The 24,716-nt window shown below is 47.7% G+C and overlaps 2 protein-coding genes across 2 annotated transcripts; one reads left to right on the top strand and one right to left on the bottom strand.

The window, feature by feature from the left end:
- Nucleotides 1-5,151: 5,151 nt before the first annotated feature.
- Nucleotides 5,152-13,165, bottom strand: OSCAR (osteoclast associated Ig-like receptor). Its single transcript, XM_038752600.1, has 6 exons — nucleotides 13,129-13,165; nucleotides 11,060-11,095; nucleotides 9,349-9,636; nucleotides 7,443-7,724; nucleotides 6,563-6,676; nucleotides 5,152-5,311 (listed from the first exon to the last, which is right to left on the bottom strand). The coding sequence occupies exons 1-6, from the start codon at nucleotides 13,163-13,165 to the stop codon at nucleotides 5,202-5,204; spliced, it is 867 nt and encodes a 288-aa protein (XP_038608528.1). The 3' UTR covers nucleotides 5,152-5,201.
- Nucleotides 13,166-19,220: 6,055 nt separating this feature from the next.
- NDUFA3 (NADH:ubiquinone oxidoreductase subunit A3) lies at nucleotides 19,221-24,430 on the top strand. The gene is made up of 4 exons (XM_038752601.1): nucleotides 19,221-19,303; nucleotides 20,386-20,460; nucleotides 24,002-24,079; nucleotides 24,247-24,430. The coding sequence occupies exons 1-4, from the start codon at nucleotides 19,294-19,296 to the stop codon at nucleotides 24,336-24,338; spliced, it is 255 nt and encodes an 84-aa protein (XP_038608529.1). The 5' UTR covers nucleotides 19,221-19,293; the 3' UTR covers nucleotides 24,339-24,430.
- The last annotated feature ends 286 nt before the right edge of the window (nucleotides 24,431-24,716 follow it).

Here is a 24,716-nt window from a genome sequence, read left to right as displayed (position 1 = left end):
GATTAGGGGTCAGGGGTCAGGGGTCAGGGGTCAAGGGAGAGGAGGGGAGAGGAGGGGATGGGAGGGGAAAAATATGGAAGAAAAGAAGAAAGCAGAATGAAGGAAGCTGGGGGCGGAGGAGGAGGAGGACAGAGTGTGTGTCAGGCCATCTGGCTTCCGGCTTACACCAAACTGATCTTGGTCTGTACAGCCTTTCCATTCATCCATTCAGTTGTATTTATTGAGCGCTTACTGTGTGCAGAGCACTGTACTAAGCGCTTGGGAATCCCAGACTGAGCCCCCTCCTTCCTCTCCCCCTCCCCATCCACCCCCCCCTTACCTCTTTCCCCTCCCCACAGCACCTGTATATATGTATATATGTTGGTACGTATTTATTACTCTATTTTGTTTGTACATATTTATTCTATTTATTTTATTTTGTTAATATGTTTTGTTTTGTTCTCTGTCTCCCCCTTCTAGACTGTGAGCCTGCTGTTGGGTTGGGCCCGTCTCTAGATGTTGCCGACTTGGACTTCCCAAGCGCTTAGTTCAGTGCTCTGCACACAGTAAGCGCTCAATAAATACGATTGCGTGAATGAATGAATTTATTTTACTTGTACATATTTACTATTCTGTTTATTTTATTTTGTTAATATATTTTGTTTTGTAGTCTGTCTCCCCCTTCTAGACTGTGAGCCCGCTGTTGGGTAGGGACCGTCTCTCTATGTTCCAACTTGGACTTCCCAAGCGCTTAGTGCAGTGCTCTGCACACAGTAAGCGCTCAATAAATACGATTGAATGAATGAATTTATTTTATTTGTACATATTTACTATTCTATTTATTTTATTTTGTTAATATGTTTTGTTTTGTTGTCTGTCTCCCCCTTCTAGACTGTGAGCCCACTGTTGGGTAGGGACCGTCTCTAAATGTTGCCAGCTTGTACTTCCCATGCGCCTAGTCCAGTGCTCTGCACACAGTAAGGGCTCAATAAATACGATTGAATGAATGAATGAATGAATTTATTTTACTTGTGCATATTTACTATTCTATTTATTTTATTTTGTTACTATATTTTGTTTTGTTCTCAGTCTCCCCCTTCTAGACTGTGAGCCCGTTGTTGGGTAGGGCCCGGCTCTATATGTTGCCACCTTGTACTTCCCAAGCGCTTAGTCCAGTGCTCTGCACACAGTAAGCGCTCAATAAATGCGATTGATTGATTGAACCATCTCTATTTGTTGCCAACTTGTACTTCCCAAGCGCTTAGTCCAGTGCTCTGCACACAGTAAGTGCTCAATAAATGCGATTGAATGAATGAATGAAGGTACAAGTTGGCAACATATAGAGACGGTCCCTACCCAACAGAGGGTTCACAGTCTAGAAGGGGGAGACGGACAACAAAGCAAAACATATTAACAAAATAAAATAGAGTAAATATGTACAAGTAAAATAAATAGAGTAATGCGTGCAAACATATATACATATATATAGGTGCTGTGGGGAGGTGAAGGAGGTAAGGAGGGGGGATGGGGAGGGGGCTCAGTGTGGGAAGGCCTCCTGGAGGAGGTGAGCTCTCAGTAGGGCTTTGAAGGGAGGAAGAGAGCTAGCTTGGCGGATGTGCGGAGGGAGGGCATTTCGGGCCAGGGGGAGGACGTGGGCCGGGGGTCGACGGCGGGACGGGCGAGAACGAGGCACGGTGAGGAGGTTAGCGGCAGAGGAATGGAGTGCCAGTGCTTTTCAGTGCCAACCTTCAACCCGAGGGAAACTTGAACCCACCCCAGGAGCCCCATCCGACTCGTCAAACTGCCCACTGGACCCGTCGATTAGCCCAAATGCCAGCCCGCAGGCCTGGTCCCCAGGCCTCAGTCACCCCGCCAGCGCCGAAGCCGCACAGCATCGTCACCGAGTGGTTCGTTTGAAGGGAACAGACGAGAGCGGGAGGCCCGAGCAGCTGTTGTGTGGTAAGTCGAAGTGGGTGACGGAGAAGGAGGGAGGGGAGCGTTATCCTTACAAAGCCACAGTGAAGTACAACCCCAAACCCTCCAGCTTGACAAGAATGGAGGAGTAGAGAGATTCCCCGCCGCACTTCTCCACCAGCCTGAAGCACCTGGACTAGAGTTAGGACCAAGCACTTAGTACAGTGCTCTGCACACGGTAAGCGCTCAATAAATACGATTGAATGAATGGAGTTGAGACCCCGCTTCATCCTCCTTCCCTAACCCTCCTGCCATTCATTCATTCAATCGTATTTATTGAGCGTTTACTAAGCACTTGGGAAGTACAAGTTGGCAACATATCATCATCAATCGTATTTATTGAGCGCTTACTATGTGCAGAGCACTGTACTAAGCTCTTGGGAAGTACAAATTGGCAACATACAGAGACAGTCCCTACCCAACAGCGGGCTCACGGTCTAGAAGGGGGAGACAGACAACCAAACAAAACATATTAACAAAATAAAATAAATAGAATAAATAGCTGCCCAGCCAGCTCCCTCAGTTTCCCTTAATCCTTCTGAGGTCATTCAATCACATTTACTGAGCACTTAGTATGGGCAAAAAACTGTACTAACTGATTGGGAGAGTACAGTGTGATAATAAACAGACACAGTGGGGAAGAGATGAAACAGCAAATCTGGGACAGGCAGAGGAGAAGTTGCTTGTGCTGAAAAGGGTGGATGGGAAAATGGGGGTAGGCGGGATCACTACAAGGGAGCTTCCCCCTCATCTATGCCCGGTAATAATATTATAATAATAATAATAGCATTTGTTAAGCGCTTACTATGTGCTGAGCACTGTTCTAAGTGCTGAGCAGTATTCCTATGCTGGTGGAAAATCAGGAGAATCCATGGAAGCTCCCCGCACCTACCCCCATCCACAGAGGATGGGGAAGTCAACCTGGAGTGTTGGGTTACAGGAAATCAGAGAGCATTCAGGCATTCAATTGTATTTACTGAGCACTTACTGTGTGCAAATAATAATGGCATTTATTAAGCGCTTACTATGTGCAAAGCATTGTTCTAAGCGCTGGGGAGGTTACAAGGTGATCAGGTTGTCCCATGGGGGGCTCACAGTCTTACCGATGAGCTCACTGAGGCACTGAGAAGTTAAGTGACTTGCCCCAAGTCACACAGCTGACGGAGCCGGGATTTGAACCCATGACCTCTGACTCCAAAGCCCGTGCTGTTTCCACTGAGCCACGCTGCTTCTCTAAGCACTGTCCTAATATTTATTACTCTATTTATTTATTTATTTATTTTACTTGTACATTTCTATCCTATTTATTTTATTTTGTTGGTATGTTTGGTTTTGTTCTCTGTCTCCCCCTTTTAGACTGTGAGCCCACTGTCGGGTAGGGACTGTCTCTATGTGTTGCCGATTTGTACTTCCCAAGCGCTTAGTACAGTGCTCTGCACATAGTAAGCGCTCAATAAATACGATTGATTGATTGATTGATTATAGTGATGGGATTTCTGTGGCCCCCATACGGCTCGGTCCCGGGACCCTCCTCCTGGCCTGGGATTGTCAGAATAGCCTTGCTAGATGACAAGATGGATGCCAGGAATTCTGTCCATTCCCGCACTGTTCCCGGACTCTCACTAGAGACTAAATTATCACCCAGGTGTCATCCTAACAGGCCCAGTACTTCCAGACTAAACTCATCCTCTAGACTTTAAGCCCGTGGTTAATAATATGTTGCCAATTTGTACTTCTCAAGCGCTTAGTACAGTGCTCTGCACATAGTAAGCGCTCAATAAATACGATTGATGATAATAATAATAATGACATTTATTAAGCGCTTACTATGTGCAAAGCACTGTTCTAAGTGGTTGATAGCGACCGTGTCTACCAACAGTGCTTTGCACAGAGTAAGCGCTTAACAAATGCCATTATTATTATTATTATTAATGCCCTCTCCCAAGCGCTTTGCACAGTGCTCTCCCCACAGGAATGCTCAATAAGAATAGTAGCAGTTGTGGCATTTATTAAGTGCTTACTGTGTGGCAGGCACTGTACTAAGCGCTGGGGTGGATACAAGCAAATCGGATCGGACTCAGTCCCTGTCCCACGCGGGGCTCACAGTCTCGATCCCCATTTTACAGATGAGGGAACGGAGGTCCGGAGAAGTGAAGTGATTTGCCCAAGGTCACCCAGCAGACAAGTGGCAGAACTGGGATTAGAACCCATGACCTTCTAAGTCCCAATCAATCAATCAATCAATCAATCAATCGTATTTATTGAGCGCTTACTGTGTGCAGAGCACTGTGCTAAGTGCTTGGGAAGTACAAGTGGGCAACATAGAGAGACGGTCCCTACCCAACAGCGGGCTCACAGTCAAGAAGGGGGAGACAGAGAACAAAACCAAACATATTAACGAAATCAAATAAATAGAATAGATATGTACAAGTAAAATAAATAAATAAATAGAGTAATAAATATGTACAATCAATCAATCAATCAATCGTATTTATTGAGCGCTTACTGTGTGCAGAGCACTGTACTAAGCGCTTGGGAAGTACCAGTGGGCAACATATAGAGACACTCCCTGCCCAACAGTGGGCTCACAGTCGAGAAGGGGGAGACAGAGAACAAAACCAAACATATTAACGAAATCAAATAAATTGAATAGATATGTACAAGTAAAATAAATAAATAGAGTAATAAATCTGTACAAACATATATACATATATACAGGTGCTGTGGGGAAGGGAAGGAGGTAAGACGGGGGGAATGGAGAGGGGGACGAGGGGGATAGGAAGGAGAAAAGTCCCAGGCCTATGCTCTAACCACTCTCCCATACTGCTCCATGACTCCTATTAATTGATTGATTGATTGGGCCCCTAGTCTTTTAGACTGTGAGCCCACTGTTGGGTAGGGACTGTCTCTATATGTTGCCAACTTGTACTTCCCAAGCGCTTAGTACAGTGCTCTGCACACAGTAAGCGCTCAATAAATACGATTGATTGATTAGTGACTTCCTGTATACCTCCTCCTCATGGATTCCAGGGCAGTTCTCTTCCCTGCCTCCTGTGCCAAAATCCCGAACGGTTTTCCAACCAACCCTTCTGTCTCCCCGCATGACACAGAGATCACACACAGACACACACGCATGTACTCCTCATTGTGGCTGGCAATGAATCAGTGTTTTATTTTCAGTGCGAACAGGAAGGGCAATTCTCCTGGGTTCTGGTGGTCTGGCAGAGCGGGGTCGGGTCCGGCAGATGCTAGCTCGATCTCCTGTTCTCCCACAGGGAAGCCCACGCTTCCCCTCCATCCCGGCTCCCGGAGGGAAGAGAAGTTTGACCTCTGCCTGGCTCCCGTGACGGCTCTGACTCTGAAGGTAGAGACACAATTGAAGGATGCAATTTATTTCCCCCTAAAAGAAAAGGAGAGGACGGATCATTATGCCCCCCCCCCCAAAACCCAGCCCAGCTGTGGCAGAGACCCCCCGATGTCACAGGGGGTGACATCTGCTGTATTAGAATTACTAATTCTGCTGTATTAGTACAGTGTTCAGCACATAGGAGGTGCTCAATTAATAGCGCTGATTGATATCCATATTTTATTCTTGTATGTCTGTCTCCTCCTCTAGACTGTAAGCTCACTGTGGGCGGGAAATGTGCCGTCCAGCTCTGTTATACGGCCCCTCATCAGGAGGAGAGGGGAAAATCAGCACTCCTCCTTGCTAACCGAAGGCAGTAATAATAATAATTCATTCATTCATTCAATCGTATTTATTGAGCGCTTACTGTGTGCAGAGAGCACTGTGCTAAGCGCTTGGGAGGTACAAGTGGGCAACCTCTAGAGACGGTCCCTACCCAACAGCGGGCTCACAGTCTAGAAGGGGGAGACAGAGAACAAAACAAAACATATTAACAAAATAAAATAAATGGAATAAATCTGTACCAATAAAATAAATAAATAGAGTAATAAATCCCTACAAACATATATACATATATACAGGTGCTGTGGGGAGGGGAAAGAGGTAAGGTGGGGGGGATGGAGAGGGGGTGGAGGGGGAGAGGAAGGAGGGGGCTCAGTGTGGGAAGGCCTCCTGGAGGAGGTGAGCTCTCAGTAGGGCTTTGAAGGGAGGACGAGAGCAATGGAAAGAAAACGGGCCTGGGACTCAGAGGACCCAAGTTCTAATCCCAGTTCTACCACTTGTCTGCTGTATGACCCTGAGAAAGTCATTTAACTTCTCTCTGTCTCAGTTCCCTCATCTGTAAAATGGGGATTAAGACTGTGGGACAGGGACTGCGTCCAGTCTGATTAGTGCAGTGCCTGGCGGCAGTAAATGTTTAATAACAATAATAATAATGATGGCATTAAGCGCTTACTATGTGCAAAGCGCTGGGGAGGTTACAAGGTGATCAGGCTGTCCCACGGGGGGGGCTCACAGTCTTCTTCTCCGTTTTCCAGATGAGACCCAGAGAAGTTGTGACTTGCCCAAAGTCACACAGATGGCAATTGGCGGAGCCGGGATTTGAACCCGTGACCTCTGACTCCAGAGCCCGGGCTCTTTCCACTGAGCCAGGCTGCTTCTCTTGGGGGTGGGGAGGGAGAAGTCTGAAAGGATTGGGCTTACCTGGTTTGCGACTGAGCCAGTCCAGAAATACCAGCCCCCCCAGGGCGACGAAGACCAGCCCTGCCAATCCGAGCCGGAGGATATTGCCCAGGGTATAATCTGGTGAGGCAGGCTCTGCGGGAACAACCCGATTGGATCCGGAGCAAAATGCTTCTCTCAATCAATCAATCAATCAATCAATCAATCGTATTTATGGAGCGCTTACTGTGTGCAGAGCACTGTACTGAGCGCTTGGGAAGTCCAAGCTGGCAACATATAGAGACGGTCCCTACCCAACAGTGGGCTCGCACCCCCAAGCTCGTTTCCTCCACCCCCAAAGCGAGAAGGTCGGGAGCCCCCAGTTCCAGCGGGAAGGAGGCAGGGAAAGTGGGTCCACTGAGTCAAAGGGCATTTAGAAGCCTAAAGGGAAGGGGAGGCGCGATGGAAACGGGGGCTGGAGTTGGAGAGCTGGGGGACACTTGGGTCCATTCATTCATTCATTCAGTTGTATTTATTGAGTGCTTAATAAATCAATCAATCAATCAATTGTATTTATTGAGCGCTTACTGTGTGCAGAGCACTGTACTAAGCGCTTGGGAAGTACAAATTGGCAACACATAGAGACAGTCCCTACCCAACAGTGGGCTCACAGTCTAAAAGGGGGAGACAGAGAACAGAACCAAACATACCAACAAAATAAAATAAAATAAATCAAGCGCTTGGGAAGTCCAAGGCGGCAACATATAGAGACGGTCCCTACCCAACAACGGGCTCACAGTCTAGAAGGGGGAGACGGACAGCAGTGAAGGAAGCGGGGAGGGCTGGCGAGGACGGGGGAGCAAGAAGACCGAGCCTGTGAAGGGAGGGGGAGCGGAGGAGTTGGCGCTGAGTTACCCCTCACCTGCAAGGCTGATGACCAGAGGGTCGCTGCGCTCAGACAGGACGTAAGGGGCGGCGGGCGTGTGGTAATAGCAGCTGTAGGTGCCCGGGGCGCCGGGCCCGCCCAGGGCAAAGTCGGCCCAGGCCCGGGCCGAGTCGAGGTACTGCAGGGGTCCGGGCCTGCCCAACCGATACAGGGCGAAGCTCATCCCCCCCAGCAGACCCAGGCAGCGGAGGCTCACGTTGGTCCCCGGAGTCAGGACGGGGCCTGGCAGTGCCACCAGAGACGGCTTAGGGAGCTTGTCTAGGGGCGAGAAAGCAGAAGCCCATTGCGGGCAGGGAACGGGTAGCAGACTGGCCTAGTGGACAGAGCACGGGCCTGGGACTCGGAAGGCCAGGCCCTGCCACTTTCATACATTCATTCATTCATTCATTCATTCATTCAGCGCTTACTTATTCATTCAATCGTATTTATTGAGCGCTTACTGTGTGCGGAGCACTGGACTAAGCGCTCAATCGTATTTCTTGAGCGCTTACTGCGTGCGGAGCACTGGACTAAGCGCTTGGGAAGTCCAAGTTGGCAACGTCTAGAGACGGTCCCTACCCAACCGTGGGCTCACAGTCTAGAAGGGGGAGGCAGAGAACAAAACAAAACATTAACAAAATAAAATAAATAGAATAAATATGTACAAATAAAATAGAGTAATAAATCCGTACAAACAACTTATTCATTCAATCGTATTTATTGAGCGCTTACTGTGTGCGGAGCACTAGACTAAGCGCTCAATCGTATTTCTTGAGCGCTTACTGCGTGCGGAGCACTGGACTAAGCGCTTGGGAAGTCCAAGTTGGCAACGTCTAGAGACGGTCCCTACCCAACCGTGGGCTCACAGTCTAGAAGGGGGAGGCAGAGAACAAAATGAAACATTAACAAAATAAAATAAATAGAATAAATATGTACAAATAAAATAGAGTAAGAAATCCGTACAAACAACTTATTCATTCAATCGTATTTATGGAGCGCTTACTGTGTGCGGAGCACTGGACTAAGCGCTTGGGAAGGACAAGTCGGCAAGAGAAGCAGCGTGGCTCAGTGGAAAGAGCCCGGGCTTGGGAGTCAGAGGTCATGGGTTCAATCAGTCAATCAATCAATCGTCTTTATTGAGCGCTTACTGTGTGCAGAGCACTGGACTAAGCGCTTGGGAAGTACAAGTTGGCAACATATAGAGACAGTCCCTACCCAACAGTGGGCTCACAGTCTAAAAGGGGGAGACAGAGAACCAAACCAAACATACTAACAAAATAAAATAAATAGAATAGATATGTACAAGTAAAATAAATAAATAATAAATAAATAAATGGAGTAATAAATATGTACAGACATATATACATATATACAGGTGCTGTGGGGAAGGGAAGGAAGTAAGATGGGGGGATGGAGAGGGGGACGAGGGGGAGAGGAAGGAAGGGGCTGAGTGTGGGAAGGCCTCCTGGAGGAGGTGGGCTCTCAGCAGGGCCTTGAAGGGAGGAAGAGAGCTAGCTTGGCGGATGGGCAGAGGGATTGGGGGCATTCCAGGCCCGGGGGAGGACGTGGGCCGGGGGTCGATGGCGGGACAGGCGAGAATGAACAGGTGGGTTCAAATCCCGGCTCCGCCAATTGCCAGCTGTGTGACTTTGGGCCAGTCACTTCACTTCTCTGTGCCTCAGTTCCCTCATCTGGAAAACGGGGATGAAGACCGGGAGCCCCCCGTGGGACAACCTGATCACCTTGTAAGCTCCCCAGCGCTTAGAGCAGTGCTTGGCACAGAGTAAGCGCTTAATAAATGCCATCATTATTATTATTAATTACAGTTAAGTTGGTAGACAGATTCCCTGCCCACAGGGAGGTTCCCTCTGGGGCCCCAACCTGTCCCGGTCCCCTTCCTCACCAGTGACAAGCATCAGCAGGGGGTCGCTGGGTTCGGACCAGGATCCGGGAGACGCTTGGATCTGGTAGCGGCAGCTGTATCTTCCCTGCTGGACCGCGGTGGCTCCGGTGAAGAGGAATTCCGCCCCGTCTCCGGCCGCTTCCCGCAGCCTGACCGGCTCCGCTGCCCCGGCCTTGTACAGGGCGAATCTCCCGGCCCGGAGGATCCCCCGGCACCGCAGGGTCACGTTCCCTCCCGGGGCCACCACGGGCCCCGGCCAGGCCGAGAGGGAAGGCTTGGGGGAGAGGCCTACTGGAGGGGAGAGAAGCGGCGTGGCTCAGTGGAAAGAGCCCGGGCTTTGGGGTCAGAGGTCATGGGTTCGAATCCCGCTCTGCCAACTGGCAGCTGGGTGACTCTGGGCGAGTCACTTCACTTCTCTGGGCCTCAGTTCCCTCACCTGTCAAGTGGGGATTAAGAGCGTGCTTTGTGGAAAGAGCACGGGCTTTGTTGTCAGAGGTCGTGGGTTCGAATCCCGACTCTCCCGACTGTCAGCTGGGTGACTCTGGGCGAGTCATTTCACTTCTCTGGGCCTCAGTTCCCTCACCTGTCAATGGGGATTAAGAGCGTGCTCGGTGGAAAGATCCCGGGCTTTGGAGTCAGAGGTCATGGGTTCGAATCCTGGCTCTGCCAACTGGCAGCTGGGTGACTCTGGGCGAGTCACTTCACTTCTCTGGGCCTCAGTTCCCTCACCTGTCGAGTGGGGATTAAGAGCGTGGCTCGGTGGAAAGAGCACGGGCTTTGGGGTCAGAGGTCATGGGTTCGAATGCCGGCTCTGCCAACTGGCAGCTGGGTGACTCTGGGCGAGTCACTTCACTTCCCTGGGCCTCAGTTCCCTCACCTGTCAAGTGGGGATTAAGAGTGTGCTCGGTGGAAAGAGCCCGGGCTTTGGAGTCTGAGGTCATGGGTTCGAATCCCGGCTCTGCCAACTGTCAGCTGGGTGACTCTGGGAAAGTCATTTCACTTCTCTGGGCCTCAGTTCCCTCATCTGTCAAGTGGGGATTAAGAGTGTGCTCGGTGGAAAGAGCACAGGCTTTGGAGTCAGAGGTCATGGGTTCGAATCCCGGCTCTGCCAACTGGCAGCTGGGTGACTCTGGGCGAGTCACTTCGCTTCTCTGGGCCTCAGTTCCCTCACCTGTCAAGTGGGGATTAAGTGTGTGCTCGGTGGAAAGAGCCCGGGCTTTGGAGTCAGAGGTCATGGGTTCAAATGCTGGCTCTGCCAACTGTCAGCTGGGTGACTCTGGGAGAGTCACTTCACTTCTCTGGGCCTCAGTTCCCTCATCTGTCAAATGGGGATTAAGAGTGTGAGCCCCCCGTGGGACAACCTGATCACCTTGTAACCTCCCCAGTGCTTAGAACAGTGCTTTGCACATAGTAAGCGCCTAATAAATGCCATTATTATTATTATTATAGGAGAGGAGCTAGCTCGGGGGAGAGGGGATGATTCCTGGGTTTGGGGGGGCCTGGTTCCCAAGGAGGGGACGGGGGGCTTTGGGAAGACTGGGCCCATCCAGGGGTGGGGGGAGCTGCCTGTGTCTCAGATTTATGCTCTGCACACAATAAGCGCTCAATAAATACGATTGATGATGATTTGGGACAGGGGGGCCCGACGTGTAGGTGCGAGTGTGGTGCTCGTGAGGAGGGAATGGCGAAATGCTGGGAAATCGTTACTCACCCCGGGGAGTGGCCGCCAAAGGAGCCCCTCCGGGCCCTGCGACAGAATCAAGTTAAATTCAGCCATTCAGTCGTATTCGATTTATTTTATTTTGTTAATATGTTTGGTTTTGTTCTCTGTCTCCCCCTTCTAGACTGTGAGCCCGCTGTTGGGTCGGGATCGTCTCTAGATGTTGCCAACTTGGACTTCCCAAGCGCTTAGTCCAGTGCTCTGCATACAGTAAGCGCTCAATAAATACGATTGAATGAATGAATGAATTTATTGAGCACTTACTGGGCGCGGAGCACTCTACCAAACACTTGGGAAAGTACCATATAACGATAAACAGTGACATGGAGAAGCAGCGTGGCTCCGTGGAAAGAGCCCGGGCTCTGGAGTCAGCTTGTACTTCCCAAACGCTTAGTACAGTGCTCTGCACACAGTAAGCGCTCAATAAATACGATTGAATGAATGGAGTCAGAGGTCATGGGTTCAAATCCCGGCTCCGCCAATTGTCAGCTGGGTGACTTTGGGCGAGTCACTTCACTTCTCTGAGACTCAGTTCCCTCATCTGTAAAATGGGGATGAAGACTGTGAGCACCCAGTGGGACAACCTGATCACCCTGTAACCTCCCCAGTGCTTAGAACAGTGTTTTGCACATAGTAAGCACTTAATAAATGCCATTATAATTATTATTAAAATGAGGATGAAGACTGTGAGCCCTCCGTGGGACAACCAGATCACCTCCCCAGCGCTTCGAACAGTGCTTTGCACATAGTAAGCGCTTAATAAATGCCATCATTATTACTATTATTATTAATAAATGCCATCATCATCATCATCATCGTCATTCCCTGCCCACAGCGAGCTTCCAGCCTGATCACCTCGTCGCCTCCCCAGCACTTCGAACAGTGCTTTGCACATAGTAAGCGCTTAATAAATGCCATCATTATTACTATTATTATTAATAAATGCCATCATCATCATCATCATCGTCATTCCCTGCCCACAGCGAGCTTCCAGCCTGATCACCTCGTCGCCTCCCCAGCACTTCGAACAGTGCTTTGCACATAGTACGCACTTAATAAATGCCATCATTATTACTATTATTATTAATAAATGCCATCATCATCATCATCATCGTCATTCCCTGCCCCCAGCGAGCTTCCAGCCTGATCACCTCGTAACCTCCCCAGCGCTTCAAACAGTGCTTTGCATATAGTAAGCGCTTAATAAATGCCATCATCATTACTATGATTATTAATAAATGCCATCATCATCATCGTCATTCCCTGCCCCCAGCGAGCTTCCAGCCTGATCACCTCGTAACCTCCCCAGCGCTTCGAACAGTGCTTTGCACATAGTAAGTGCTTAATAAATGCCATCATTATTATTATTAATAAATGCCATCATCATCATCATCATTCCCTGCCCACAGCGAGCTTCCAGCCTGATCACCTCGTAACCTCCCCAGCGCTTCAGACAGTGCTTTGCACATAGTAAGCGCTTAATAAATGCCATCATTATTACTATTATTATTAATAAATGCCATCATCATCATCGTCATTCCCTGCCCACAGCGAGCTTCCAGCCTGATCACCTCGTAACCTCCCCAGCGCTTCAAACAGTGCTTTGCACATAGTAAGCGCTTAATAAATTCCATCATTATTACTATTATTATTAATAAATGCCATCATCGTCATTCCCTGCCCACAGCGAGCTTCCAGCCTGATCACCTCGTAACCTCCCCAGCGCTTCAGACAGTGCTTTGCACATAGTAAGCGCTTAATAAATTCCATCATTATTACTATTATTATTAATAAATGCCATCATCGTCATTCCCTGCCCACAGCGAGCTTACAGTCTGGGGGCGGGGGCAGACAGCAATACAGATAAATAAAATGACAAGTTGCACGAGAGCTCTCCCGCATCCCCTCATCCCTGCCCCGAACCTCAACTCTGGGCCCTCTCGCTGCCCGCCGCGACCCCCCTAAACATGCCTATATCCCAGTCTTCTCCCGCAGGTTTCCAGGGAAGACACGGCCGAGCAGGAAGAGCGAACAGCGGGGGGGATCGAGGGGAGACTCACACAAGCTCAGGAGGAAGATGGGCAGCGCCAGAGGCATGGCGGGTTGGGCCGGGGCAGCAGCTGGAGAGGCTGGATAGCGAAGCGGGTCTGGATGCCCACCACCCCCCTTCCTCCCCTTCCCTCTCCCTCAGGAAATGAGCCATCGGAAAGAAGGAGGCATATCCTTTGCCCCGTCTGGGACAGTTCTGGGAGCAGGGGGTTGGGCGCTTGGGTCCCGGAGGGGAGGAGGAATTCGTTGGGGCAGCCAGGGATGGAGGATAGAAGAGGGCTGTCACATCTTTCCACAGAAATCAATCAATCAATTGTATTTATTCATTCATTCATTCATTCATTCAATCGTATTTATTGAGCGCTCACTGTGTGCAGAGCACTGGACTAAGCTCTTGGGAAGTCGGCAACACATAGAGACGGTCCCTACCCAACAGCAGGCTCACAGTCGAGAAAGGCCGGACTGGGAGGGAGGATGAGAAGCAGGGCGGCTTAGCGGGAATCAGAAAGACTTCATTCATTCAATCAGATTTATTGAGCGCTTACTTTGTGCAGAGCACTGGACTAAGCGCTTGGGAAGTCCACGTCGGCAACACGTAGAGACGGTCCCTACCCAACAGCGGGCTCACAGTCGAGAAAGGCCGGACTGGGAGGGAGGATGAGAAGCAGGGCGGCTTAGCGGGAATCAGAAAGACTTCATTCATTCAGTCGGATTTATTGAGCGCTTACTGTGTGCAGAGCACTGGACTAAGCGCTTGGGAAGTCGGCAACACGTAGAGACGGTCCCTACCCAACAGCGGGCTCACAGTCGAGAAAGGCCGGACTGGGAGGGAGGATGAGAAGCAGGGCGGCTTAGCAGATAGGGAATCAGAAAGACTTCATTCATTCAGTTGGATTTATTGAGCGCTTACTGTGTGCAGAGCACTCTACTAAGCGCTTGGGAAGTACAAGTTGGCAACATATAGAGACGGTCCCTACCCAACAGTGGGCTCACAGTCTAGAAGGGGGAGACAGACAACAAAACAAAACATATTCCAATCCCCACTCCGCCACTTGTCCGCTGGGTGACCTTGAGTATGTCACTTGATGTCTTCCCAATAATAATAATAATAATAATAGTGATGGCATTTATTAAGCACTTACTATGTGCAAAGCACTGTTCTAAGCTGATAATAATAATGATAATAATGATGGCATTTATTAAGTGCTTACTATGTGCAAAGCACTGTTCTAAGCTAATAATAATAATGATAATAATGATGGCATTTATTAAGCACTTACTATGTGCAAAGCACTGTTCTAAGCTAATAGTAATGATAATGATGGCATTTATTAAGCGCTTACTATGTGCAAAGCACCGTTCTAAGCGCTGGGGAGGTGACAAGGTGATCAGGTGTCCCACGTGAGGCTCGCAGTCTTCATCCCCATTTTACAGATGAGGTAACTGAGGCCCAGAGAAGTGAAGTGACTTGCCCAGAGTCACCCAGCTGACAATTGGTGGAGCCAGGATTTGAACCCATGACCCCTGACTCCAAAGCCCGGGCTCTTTTCCACTGAGCCACGCTGCTTCCCTAATCACTTTGTACGGTGAGCGCTCGGTAAGTATGATTGATTAATTGATTCTTTGTGCCTCAGTTAACTCATCTGGAAAATGGAGATTAAGACTGTGAGCCTGTGCCTCGGTTAACTCATCTGGCAAATGGGCCTCAGTTAACTCATCTGGAAAATGGAGATTAAGACTGTGAGCCTGTGCCTCAGTTAACTCATCTGGAAAATGGGCCTCAGTTAACTCATCTGGAAAATGGGGATTAAGACTGTGAGCTTTATGTGGGACAGGGACTGGATTCTACCTGATTAGCTTGTATCTACCCCCTGGCACTTAGTACAGTATCGGGCACATAGTAAGCACTTAACAAAACCATTAAAAAAAATGGAAGCCAGTGCAAGGGAAGGATGGATTTTCTATGCTTGGGGTAATAATAATAATAATAATAATAATAATAATAATAATGATGGCTGGGGAGGTTACAAGGTGATCAGGTTGTCCCATGGGGGCTCACAGTCTTAATCCCCATTTTACAGATGAGGTGACTGAGGCCCAGAGAAGTGAAGTGACTTGCCCAAAATCACACAGCTGACAGGCAGCGGAGCCGGGATTTGAACCCATGACCTCTGACTCCCAAGCCCGGGCTCTTCCCACTGAGCAGCGCTTGTGAGGGAAACTGGGGCACAGGGGGCTCTCCTTCCCTGCAGTTCTAATAATAATAATAATGATGGCATTTGTTAAGCGCTTACTATGTGCCAAGCACTGTTCTAAGCACTGGGGGAGTACAAGGTGATCAGGTTGTCCCACGTGGGGCTCACAGTCTTAATCCCCATTTTACTGATGGGGTAACTGAGGCTCAGAGAAGTTAAGTGACTTGCCCAGTGTCACACAGCAGACATGTGGCGGAGTCAGGAGTCGAACCCATGACCTCTGACTCCAAAGCCTGTGCTCTTTCCACTGAGCCACACTGCTTCTCTAATAATGGTCTTGTTAAACACTAAATAAGTGCCAAACACTGTACTAAGCACTGGGATAGATATAATAATAATAATAGTAATGATGATGACATTTATTAAGCGCTTACTTTGTGCAAAGCACTGTTTTAAGCACTGGGGAGGTTAGAAGGTGATCAGGTTGTCCCACGGAGGGGCTCACAGTCCTAATCCCCATTTTCCAGATGAGGGAACTGAGGCCCAGAGAAGTGAAGTGACTTGCCCAAAGTCACACAGCTGACAGGTGGCGGAGCCGGGTTTTGAACCCATGACCTCTGACTCCAAAGCCCGGGCTTTTTTTCCACTGAGCCACGCTGCTTCTCATCCATCAATCAATGGTATTTACTGAGCGCTTACCGTGTGCAGAGCACTGTACTAAGTGCTTGGGAGAGTAAAAATATAGCAGAGGTGGGGGACACGCTCCCCGTCTGAAAGGAGCTTACAGTCTAGAGGGAGAGAAAGACATTCATATAAATAAATAAATTACAGGTGTGGATGGAAGTGCTGTAGGGCTGAAGATCCAGTGTCTACAGGTGAAAGGGAGAGGGAGTAGAGGAAAGGGGGGCGTAATCAGGGAAGACCTCTTGGAGAAGATGTAATTTTGCTAAGTATTTGAAGGCGGGGAGAAAGATATATATCATCAATCGTATTTATTGAGCGCTTACTATGTGCAGAGCACTGTACTAAGCACTTGGGAAGTACAAATTGGCAACATATAGAGACAGTCCCGACCCAACAGTGGGTTCACAGTCTAAAAGGGGAAGACGGAGAACAAAACCAAACATACTAACAAAATAAAATAAATAGAATAGATATGTACAAGTAAAATAAATAAATAGAGTAATAAATGTGTACAAACATATATACATATATACAGGTGCTCAGTAAATACGATTGATTGACTGAAGGCGGGGAGACAGGTGTATTAGACTGCGAGCCCACTGTTGGGTAGGGACTGTCTCTATATGTTGCCAATTTGTACTTCCCAAGCGCTTAGTACAGTGCTCTGCACACAGTAAGCGCTCAATAAATACGATTGATGATGGTGATGATGATACGGAGTTACAGGCCAGAGGAAGGACATAGGCAAGTGGCAATTCCCCCTTCTAGACTGTGAGCCCACTGTTGGGTAGGGACCGTCTCTCTATGTTGCCAACTTGGACTTCCCAAGTGCTTAGTCCAGTGCCCTGCACACAGTAAGCGCTCAATAAATACGACTGAATGAATGAATGAATGAATGAAATATACAGGCTGGGCTGTAGTAGCAATTCGGCAAGGTGAGGAATGGTGAGGAGGGGATGGGAGGGGAAAAATATGGAGGAAAAGAAGAAAGCAGAATGAAGGAAGCTGGGGGCGGAGGAGGAGGAGGACAGAGTGTGTGTCAGGCCATCTGGCTTCCGGCGTACACCAAACTGATCTTGCTCTGTACAGCCTTGTCATTCATCCATTCAATTGTATTGAGCGCTTACTGTGTGCAGAGCATTGGACTAAGCGCTTGGGAATCCCAGACTGAGCCCCCTCCTTCCTCTCCCCCTCCCCATCCCCCCCGCCTTACCTCCTTCCCCTCCCCACAGCACCTGTATATATGTTGGCACATATTTATTACTCAATTTTATTTGTGCATGTTTATTTTATTTTGTTAATAAGTTTTGTTTTGTTGTCTGTCTCCCCCTTCTAGACTGTGAGCCCGTTGTTGGGTAGGGACCGTCTCTAGATGTGGCCAACTTTTACTTCCCAAGCGCTTAGTGCAGTGCTCTGCACACAGTAAGCGCTCAATAAATACGATTGAATGAATGAATGAATTTATTTTACTTGTACATATTTACTATTCTATTTATTTTATTTTGTTAATATATTTTGTTTTGTTCTCTGTCTCCCCCTTCTAGACTGTGAGCCGCTGTTGGGTAGGGCCCGTCTCTAGATGTTGCCAACTTGTACTTCCCAAGTGCTTAGTGCAGTGCTCTGCACACAGTAAGCGCTCAATAAATACGATTGAATGAATGAATGAATTCATTTTACTTGTACATATTTACTATTCTATTTATTTTATTTTGTTAATATATTTTGTTTTGTTCTCTGTCTCCCCCTTCTAGACTGTGAGCCCACTGTTGGGTAGGGACCGTCTCTAGATGTTGCCAACTTGGACTTCCCAAGTGCTTAGTACAGTGCTCTGCACACAGTAAGCGCTCAATAAATACGATTGATTGATTGATTGAAGATAGGAGTCGTATTTTGACGAGTAGTTTGAGATGTCTGAGGGACGTAAGTAGAGATGCCTTGAAGGCAGAAGGAAATGTAAGACTGCAGAGAAGGAGAGAGATCAGGGCTGGAGAGAGAAATTTGGGAATCATCTGCGTAGAGAATATATTGAAGCATGGAAAGCCATAGATTCATTCATTCATTCATTCAATCATATTTATTAAGCGCTTACTGTGTGCAAAGCACTGTACTCAGTGCTTGAGAGACTATAATACAACAATAAACTGACACATTCCCTTCCCACAATGAGCTTACAGTCTACAGAGGGGCAGACAGACATATAAGTGAGGGGGCCTGGAGGGGGGGTGGGGAGCTGGCGCTTAGTACAGTCCCTCACACGTAGTAAGCGCTCAACAAGAACCCAAACCCAGGGTGGGCAGAGATTGTCTCTCATTAGTGGCACTGGTATTGACATATCTATGTTTGTACATATGAAGATGTTTGTACGTATTTATTACTCTATGTATTTTATTAGTACATGTTTATTCCATTTATTTTATTTTGTTAATACATTTTGTTTTGTTGTCTGTCTCCCTCTTCTAGACTGTGAGCCCGCAGTTGGGTAGGGACTGTCTCTATTTGTTGCCAACTTGTACTTCCCAAGCGCTTAGTCCAGTGCTCTGCACACAGTAAGCGCTCAATAAATACAATTGATGATAAATAAATAGATTACATATTAAATAAAATAGTAAATACTAAATTGCATATTAGATATGAGATAAAAGCATCGTTATTATTAATAAATGCCATTATTATTATTATTATTAGTATTATTAGAAGCGGTTGATCTTGGGCGACCTTGGCCCTTGGCGGGAAAAGGGAAGGAGGTGACAGGCCTCCGCCGCTCCCGCCTTCCTCCAATCCGCTCGCGGAATGCAAATAAGGCAGCGAAGCCCCGCCCACTCGGCTGCGAGCCCAGTGTGCGCAAGCGCGGCAGTGAATCCCCGCCCACTCCACTGGGAGCCCAGTGTGCGCAGGCGCGGCAGCGAAGCACCGCCTACTCGGTTGCGAGCCAAGTGTGCGCAAGCGCAGCAGTGAGGCCCCGCCCATTAGGCTGCGAGCGCGGTGTGCGCAAGCGCAGCAGCGAAGCCCCGCCCATTCAGCTTGATTGATTGATTCTGCTGCCAGTGCGGTGTGCGCAAGTGCAGCAGCGAAGCCTGCCCACTCCTGTGCGAGCCCAGTGTGCGCAAGCGCGGCAGCGAAGCCCCGCCCATTCGGCTGCGAGCGAGCGCCTCTGCATGCCCAGTGGCGCAAGCGCGGCAGCGAGCCCGCCGTGCGCAAGCGCAGCCCCGTCTCCCTCGCCTAACTCCCCTTCGTGCTCGCGCGCGGGGCTCTCGGAACTACAACTCCCGGCCTGCCCCGCGCCGAGGGGCGGCCAAGATGGCGGCGAGTGAGTGAGGAGGGGAACGAGATGGCGGCGGGTGGGATGGAGAGGGGTCCCGGCCTCAGCCTCACCCTTCAATCAATCAATCAATCGTATTTATTGAGCGCCTACTGTGTGCAGAGCACTGTACTAAGCGCTTAGCACTGTACTAAGTTTGTACCTATTTATTACTCTATTTTACTTGTACATATCTATTCTATTTATTTTATTTTGTTAATGTGTTTTGTTCTCTGTCTCCCCCTTCAAGGCCCTACTGAGAGCTCACCTCCTCCAGGAGGCCTTCCCACACTGAGCCCCTTCCTTCCTCTCCCCCTCGTCCCCCTCTCCATCCCCCCTGCCTTACCTCCCTCCCTTCCCCACAGCACCTGTATATATGTAGATATGTTTGTACATATTTATTACTCTATTTTACTTGTCCATATCTATTCTATTTATTTTATTTTGTTAGTATGTTTGGTTTTGTTCTCTGTCTCCCCCTTGTAGACTGTGAGCCCACTGTTGGGTAGGGACTGTCTCTCTATGTTGCCAACCTGTACTTCCCAAGCGCTTAGTACAGTGCTCTGCTCACAGTAAGCGCTCAATAAATACGATTGATTGGTTGATTGACCCTTCCCGTTTGTACCTATTTATTACTCTACTTATTTTGCTTGTACATATCTATTCTATTTATTTTATTTTGTTAGTATGTTTGGTTTTGTTCTCTGTCTCCCCCTTTTAGACTGTGAGCCCACTGTTGGGTAGGGACTGTCTCTATATGTTGCCAACTCGTACTTCCCAAGCGCTTAGTACAGTGCTCTGCACACAGTAAGCGCTCAATAAATACGATTGATTGACGCTCCCCGTTTGTACCTACTTATTACTCTATTTATTTACTTATTTTACTTGTACATATCTATTCTATTTATTTTGTTAGTATGTTTGGTTTTGTTCTCTGTCTCCCCCTTCTAGACTGTGAGCCCACTGTTGGGTAGGGACTGTCTCCAGATGTTGCCAACTTGGACTTCCCAAGCGCTTAGTACAGTGCTCCGCACACAGGAAGCGCTCAATAAATACGATTGATTGATTGATTGACCCTTCCTGCCCCGCAGGGTTCACCAACTTCCTGAAGGAGTCGTGGGCCAAGGAGCCGGTCCTTACCGTGTCGGCTGTCATCGGCAGCCTGGGTGAGTGATGATGATGATGATGACAGCATTTATTAAGCGCTTCCTATGTGCCAAGCACTGTTCTAAACGCTGTGGTGGTTACAAGGTGATCAGGTTGTCCCACGGGGGGCTCACAGTCTCCATCCCCATTTTCCAGATGAGGGAACTGAGGCCCACATGATAAGTTAAGGGACTCGCCCAAAGTCACCCAGCTGACAGTTGGGTTCAAATCCCGGCCCCGCCAACTGTCTGCTGTGTGACTTTGGGCAAGCCGCTTCACTTTGGAGTCAGAAGTCATGGGTTCAAATCCCGGCTCCGCCAATTGCCATTTGCGTGACTTTGGGCAAGTCACTTCGCTTCTCTGTGCCTCAGTTGCCTCATCTGTAAAATGGGGATTGACTGTGAGCCCCCTGTGGGCTGATCACCTTGTAAGCTTCCCAGCGCTTAGAACAGTGCTTGGCACATAGTAAGCGCTTAATAAATGCCATCATTATTATTATTATTCTCCGGGCCTCAGTGACCTCATCTGTAAAATGGGGATGAAGACTGAGAGCCCCCCCCGTGGGACAACCTAATCACATGGCTCAGTGGAAAGAGCCAAGGCTTTGGGGTCAGAGGTCAGGGGTTCAAACCCCAGCTCTGCCAATTGTCAGCTGGGTGACTTTGGGCAAGGCACTTCATTTCTCTGGGCCTCAGTTACCTCATCTGGAAAATGGGGTTGAAGACTGTGAGCCCCATGTGGGACAACCTGATCACCTTGTAACCTCCCCAGCGCTTAGAACAGTGCTCTGCACATAGTAAGCGCTTAATAAATGCCATTATTATTATTGTAACCTCCCCAGTGCTTAGAACAGTGCTCTGCACATAGTAAGCGCTTAATAAATGCCATTATTATTATTGTAACCTCCCCAGTGCTTAGAACAGTGCTTTCCACATAGTAAGCGCTTAATAAATGCCATTATTATTATTGTAACCTCCCCAACGCTTAGAACAGTGCTTTCCACATAGTAAGTGCTTAATAAATACTATTATTATTATTGTAACCTCCCCAGCACTTAGAACAGTGTTTTCCACATAGTAAACGCTTAATAAATACTATTATTATTATTATTGTAACCTCCCCAGCGCTTAGAACAGTGCTTTCCACATAGTAAGGGCTTAATAAATGCCATTATTATTATTATTGTAACTTCCCCAGTGCTTAGAACAGTGCTTTGCACATAGTAAGCGCTTAGTAAATGCCATTATTATTATTGTAACTTCCCCAGCGCTTAGAAGAGTGCTTTGCACATAGTAAGCACTTAGTAAATGCCATTATTATTATTATTGTAACTTCCCTAGCGCTTAGAACAGTGCTTTGCACATAGTAAGCGCTTAATAAATGCCATTATTATTATTATTGTAACTTCCCCAGTGCTTAGAAGAGTGCTTTGCACATAGTAAGCGCTTAATAAATGCCATTATTATTATTATTGTAACTTCCCCAGCCCTTAGAAGAGTGCTTTGCACATAGTAAGAACTTAATAAATGCCATTATTATTATTATTGTAACTTCCCTAGCGCTTAGAACAGTGCTTTGCACATAGTAAGCGCTTAATAAATGCCATTATTATTATTGTAACTTCCCCAGCGCTTAGAACAGTGCTTTCCACGTAGCGCTTAATAAATGCCATTATTATTATTATTGTAACTTCCCAAGCACTTAGAAGAGTGCTTTGCACATAGTAAGCACTTAATAAATGCCATTATTATTATTATTGTAACTTCCCCAGCACTTAGAACAGTGCTTTGCACATAGTAAGCACTTAATAAATGCCATTATTATTATTATTATTGTAACTTCCCTAGCGCTTAGAAGAGTGCTTTGCACATAGTAAGCGCTTAATAAATGCCATTATTATTATTATTGTAACTTCCCAAGCGCTGAGTGCTTTGCACATAGTAAGCACTTAATAAATGCCATTATTATTACTATTGTAACTTCCCCAGCGCTTAGAACAGTGCTTTCCACATAGTAAGCGCTTAATAAATGCATTATTATTGTTGTAACCTCCCCAGCGCTTAGAACAGTGCTTCCCACATAGTAAGCGCTTAATAAATGCCATTATTATTATTATTGTAACTTCCCTAGCGCTTAGAACAGTGCTTTGCACATAGTAAGCGCTTAATAAATGCCATTATCATTGTAACCTCCCCAGTGCTTAGAACAGTGCTTTCCACATAGTAAGCGCTTAATAAATATAATTATTATTGTTGTAACCTCCCCAGCTCTTAGAAGAGTGCTTTGCACATAGTAAGCACTTAATAAATGCCATTATTATTATTATGGTAACTTCCCCAGTGCTTAGAAGAGTGCTTTGCACATAGTAAGCGCTTAATAAATGCCATTATTATTACTATTGTAACTTCCCCAGCGCTTAGAACAGTGCTTTCCACATAGTAAGCGCTTAATAAGTGCATTATTATTGTTGTAACCTCCCCAGCGCTTAGAACAGTGCTTCCCACATAGTAAGCGCTTAATAAATGCCATTATTATTATTGTTGTAACTTCCCTAGCGCTTAGAACAGTGCTTTGCACATAGTAAGCGCTTAATAAATGCCATTATCATTGTAACCTCCCCAGTGCTTAGAACAGTGCTTTCCACATAGTAAGCGCTTAATAAATATAATTATTATTGTTGTAACCTCCCCAGCTCTTAGAAGAGTGCTTTGCACATAGTAAGCACTTAATAAATGCCATTATTATTATTATTGTAACTTCCCTAGCGCTTAGAACAGTGCTTTGCACATAGTAAGCGCTTAATAAATGCCATTATTATTACTATTGTAACTTCCCCAGCGCTTAGAACAGTGCTTTCCACATAGTAAGCGCTTAATAAGTGCATTATTATTGTTGTAACCTCCCCAGCGCTTAGAACAGTGCTTCCCACATAGTAAGCGCTTAATAAATGCCATTATTATTATTGTTGTAACTTCCCTAGCGCTTAGAACAGTGCTTTGCACATAGTAAGCGCTTAATAAATGCCATTATCATTGTAACCTCCCCAGTGCTTAGAACAGTGCTTTCCACATAGTAAGCGCTTAATAAATATAATTATTATTGTTGTAACCTCCCCAGCTCTTAGAAGAGTGCTTTGCACATAGTAAGCACTTAATAAATGCCATTATTATTATTATGGTAACTTCCCCAGTGCTTAGAAGAGTGCTTTGCACATAGTAAGCGCTTAATAAATGCCATTATTATTATTATTATTATGGTAACTTCCCCAGCGCTTAGAAGAGTGCTTTGCACATAGTAAGCGCTTAATAAATGCCATTATTATTATTATGGTAACTTCCCCAGCGCTTAGAAGAGTGCTTTGCACATAGTAAGCGCTTAATAAATGCCATTATTATTATTATGGTAACTTCCCCAGCGCTTAGAAGAGTGCTTTGCACATAGTAAGCGCTTAATGAATGCCATTAAGGGAAAAAAAATGGGCAGAGCCGGGATTGGAACCCACGACCTCGGACTCCAAAGCCCGGGCTCTTTCCACTGAGCCACACTGCTTCCCCCCCACAGCGCTGGTGCTGCCGTACCTCAGCCCCTTGACCAAGTACTCGGGGCTGATCCACGACGCGACCCCCTACAACTACCCCGGTGAGTGGGGACCCCCGGGTGGCGGGTGCGAGGGGGGCGGGGGGAGACCCCCGGGCGGGCAGAGGGGCCAATTTGTACTTCCCAAGCGCTTAGTCCAGTGCTCTGCACATAGTAAGCGCTCAGTAAATACGATCGATGATGATTCCCTGCTTCCGCCCGCCCCGCAGTGCCCGTCCGCGACGACGGCAACATGCCCGACGTGCCCAGCCACCCCTGCGACCCCCAGGGCCCCAGCCTGGACTGGCTGAAGAACATGTGAGACGCCAAAGCCCCCACCCCTCCCCTCCTTCGCCGGACCTCGCGGCCCCCCGAGAAATAAAAAGACCACCTTCCCCCTCTCCCCAATCCGGACCAGGCGTTGTGAGACACCATTTGGGGAAGGGGACCAGTGGGATGGGGTGGGAGAGGCGGGGAAAACGGGAATTATAATCATCATAATGATGGGGGATGGGGGAGGCATAATAATATTGGTATTAAGCGCTTACCAGTGGGATGGGGTGGGAGAGGCGGGGAAAACGGGAATTATAATCATCGTAATGATGGGGGATGGGGGCGGCATAATAATATTGGTATTAAGCACTTACTATGTGCCAAGCTCCGTTCCAAGCGCTGGCGGCGATACCACGCAATCGGGTTG

This window comes from Tachyglossus aculeatus, chromosome 10 (genome assembly GCF_015852505.1).
Source record: "Tachyglossus aculeatus isolate mTacAcu1 chromosome 10, mTacAcu1.pri, whole genome shotgun sequence".
Taxonomy (NCBI): Eukaryota; Metazoa; Chordata; class Mammalia; order Monotremata; family Tachyglossidae; genus Tachyglossus; species Tachyglossus aculeatus.
Note: the sequence above shows the minus strand (reverse complement) of the source record. Positions and strands in the feature narration are given on the sequence as shown.